Below are 2,820 nucleotides of genomic sequence, written 5' to 3'. Positions count from 1 at the left end.
GCATGCACACAATGTACAACAATATCTGTTTTTTTTTTTACTTGTATTACTGCAGATTTGTATTCCATATTTTATTCCTTTTTATTCCATTCCATTTCTATGTAAATACTGCTATATGTTACGATATGTTTTATTATTTTTAATATTTAGTGGGGGGGGGGTTACCTTGGTTGCTGATTGGCTAATGGTTACACAAGCCAAAAAAATCGTTATGACATCAGAAAGTGGCCAAAATCTGATCAGCTCATTTTCAGTTTTTTTTGTATAAATGGATCAGGACAAAAAGAGAGAGAATCTTTTTTCCTGAAACTTCCAGAATCTCTTTACACAGAGGGGACACATGTTGATGTATACAAAATCTGAAAAAGTGGATTTTGCATAATAGGTGACCTTTAAAGATAACTTTTTTCAGACTAGCATGATTGTAAATGCACCTTTTGTCTGACTTCTGAGAAGGAAGTTCCATATTTTTCTTGCAGGTATCGATAGTCAAAGTTGGGGAAAGGGGACGGAGCAGGGAAGGTTCCAGATTTCCACAACTTCCAGATGTTGATCCCGGCGACGCACAGCAGCACCAAGAAGCCCACCAGGTAGATCCCTAGCTCCCAGCCGTGCGGGTGACGCACCACTGAAACAAAAACACAAAATAATTTATCATTATTACCATTTCATCAATAAAAGATCATGTTTGGCCCCATAACTAAATATTTGATGGGGGAGTTTGATCACTGGTTGACAGTTGGGAGAAACGCAGTGTAGGAAGTTGGAAGAAACTTTGTATTTAACGACACAAGTAGGAGTCTTCACAAACTCAAAACAGTGGTGGAAAATAGTACATTTGTAAGTACATTTACTCAACTGGAGTACTTACACTTTTTAAATATGTATAGTTTACATGAGTATTTCCATTTTATGCTACTATACTTCACTTCAAAGGGAAATTGAGTATTTTTCCTCTGCTATATTTAGCGAACGTGATAAACTTTAAACATAATGCATCCATCAAACCAGTGGAATAACTGTTTGAGTTAGAAAAAAGTTAAACCATCATATATATCACAAAAAGTTAAGAAACAATGTCCTAAACATGAATAATTTATTAAACAAATGTTGTCTGCAACGGTAAAATCATACTTGATAATCTTATAATGTCATCTATAGCTTGTTTTATTCAGGGTTTTCTTTTCTGCAGAATGAGTACTTTTAAATGTTTGCACTTTAAGCACTCTTAATTATGTTAGATTTTGGATGTAGGACTTCTACTTATAATGGAACATGTTTACATTAACCTAGCTGTACTTTTACTCAAACAAAGGATATAAATACTTCTACAGCACTGAAAACTCACAATCACTGAGCACAGTCAAGTGTTGTTATTTTACACTGAGCATTGAGATGACTGAGGGGTTTAAGGGATGCATGGCGTTCGATGTAATAGTGCGGGAGAAGGTGACAAATTGAACAGTCTCTCTGAATTAAACGTCAGAGCATCATGTTGCGTTTAAGAGAAAGATTGCGAGCCTGTGTCGAGATAAATTGCTTCTGTGGGAGGAGACTGACAGCTTTATCTCTGCTTTTTAACACAAGACATAAGCCAATTATAGGGCAAGTTCAAATGTGTCTTCGCTGGCTTTCAGCAGGAGACCAGGTCAGAGGAGTTGTGCAGCTTGTTTAAAAAAAGGGCAATAGCTGTAAAGCAACCTGAGAGCAGAAGCTAAGGTACACACAGCCTCGTCTCTCTAGTCTGATACACACACTCACTGATTTACAACAATGTGGATCAAACAATATGCATTAACCCACACAAGGACACAATGCAGAAAGAAACAACTAAGCTGAAACTACTCACCGCTCAGATGGTAGCCTGATAGATCCCCACTTTCAGCGGAGGACATGGTGCTGCAGCCAGCCTGGAAAAATAAACATCAAAACAACAATATGTTCAAGTGGCCTTTAATGTCAGATACCACAAGAAAGATTTGGTCTTAAAAAAAACTGTACGTTACAAAATATAACAGAAAACTTCATCCATGATGACATTTGGGTGACTTTCCTCTAAAAAACATTGAATATTAAGCTACAATTACAACAATAAATTATGTTTTGCAGTATAATTAAATAACGTTTTGATACTAAGTATTAGCAAAAGCTTTTTAAAAACCAAAATGTTTTAACCTTCTAATCTATGCTTTCAACATGCATCTCAGTAAACACGGCTAAATTGAACTGCTTTTGGCCACGGGGCGATGTCGTGGGAAGCTAACGACTCCTGACATCCTGCTGCTTCAGATACATTACAGCAGGGCTATTCAATTGGTGGCTCACGGGTTCAATGTTTATTGCTAAACGTATTGAAATTAACTTATTGCACATATTTAACCTGGAACTAACAAAGCTTAAATTATTGCCTATCAAAACAACATTAACATTAGACATTAAACATCAGAGTCATTTCTTATGAGTAGGCTACATTTTTCCACCGGCCAACAACAGCTTAAAAAAAACAATTTCCCTCAAAGAGAAAACCAAACATGCCCTGTTGTCTCAAGAAACAAAGTGCAGAAGGAAACATCCGTGGAAACTCAGGTTGCTGCTCTGTGATGCTAGTTCAGATACTTGGCATCTCATCTTGGGTGCAAGTTCATCAATGTTTGGGCTCAGGCTCTGAGCTGAGGAGACCCTCAGGATTGAGTGAAGGTGTGCGTGCAATATACCGGAGGGCCAGATCTAATAGTAATCAGAAATTATCCTGCGGGCCGAAATTAAATCCACCAAGGGCCTGATTTGGCCCCCGGGCCTTGAGTTTGACACATGTGGTTT

At 37.7% G+C, this 2,820-nt stretch overlaps 1 protein-coding gene across 1 annotated transcript; it reads right to left on the bottom strand.

The window, feature by feature from the left end:
- Positions 1-434: 434 nt before the first annotated feature.
- Positions 435-1,910, bottom strand: LOC104962035 (synaptotagmin-12-like; the record flags this gene model as incomplete). Its single annotated transcript, XM_010790424.1, has 2 exons — positions 435-628; positions 1,850-1,910. Coding segments are annotated over 2 exons (255 nt in total), but the record flags the coding sequence as incomplete, so codon positions are not given.
- Between the last annotated feature and the right edge of the window lie 910 nt (positions 1,911-2,820).

The sequence above is a fragment of the Notothenia coriiceps genome, unplaced genomic scaffold (genome assembly GCF_000735185.1).
Source record: "Notothenia coriiceps isolate Sejong01 unplaced genomic scaffold, NC01 NC01_scaffold00034196, whole genome shotgun sequence".
Lineage (NCBI taxonomy): Eukaryota > Metazoa > Chordata > Actinopteri > Perciformes > Nototheniidae > Notothenia > Notothenia coriiceps.
Note: the sequence above shows the minus strand (reverse complement) of the source record. Positions and strands in the feature narration are given on the sequence as shown.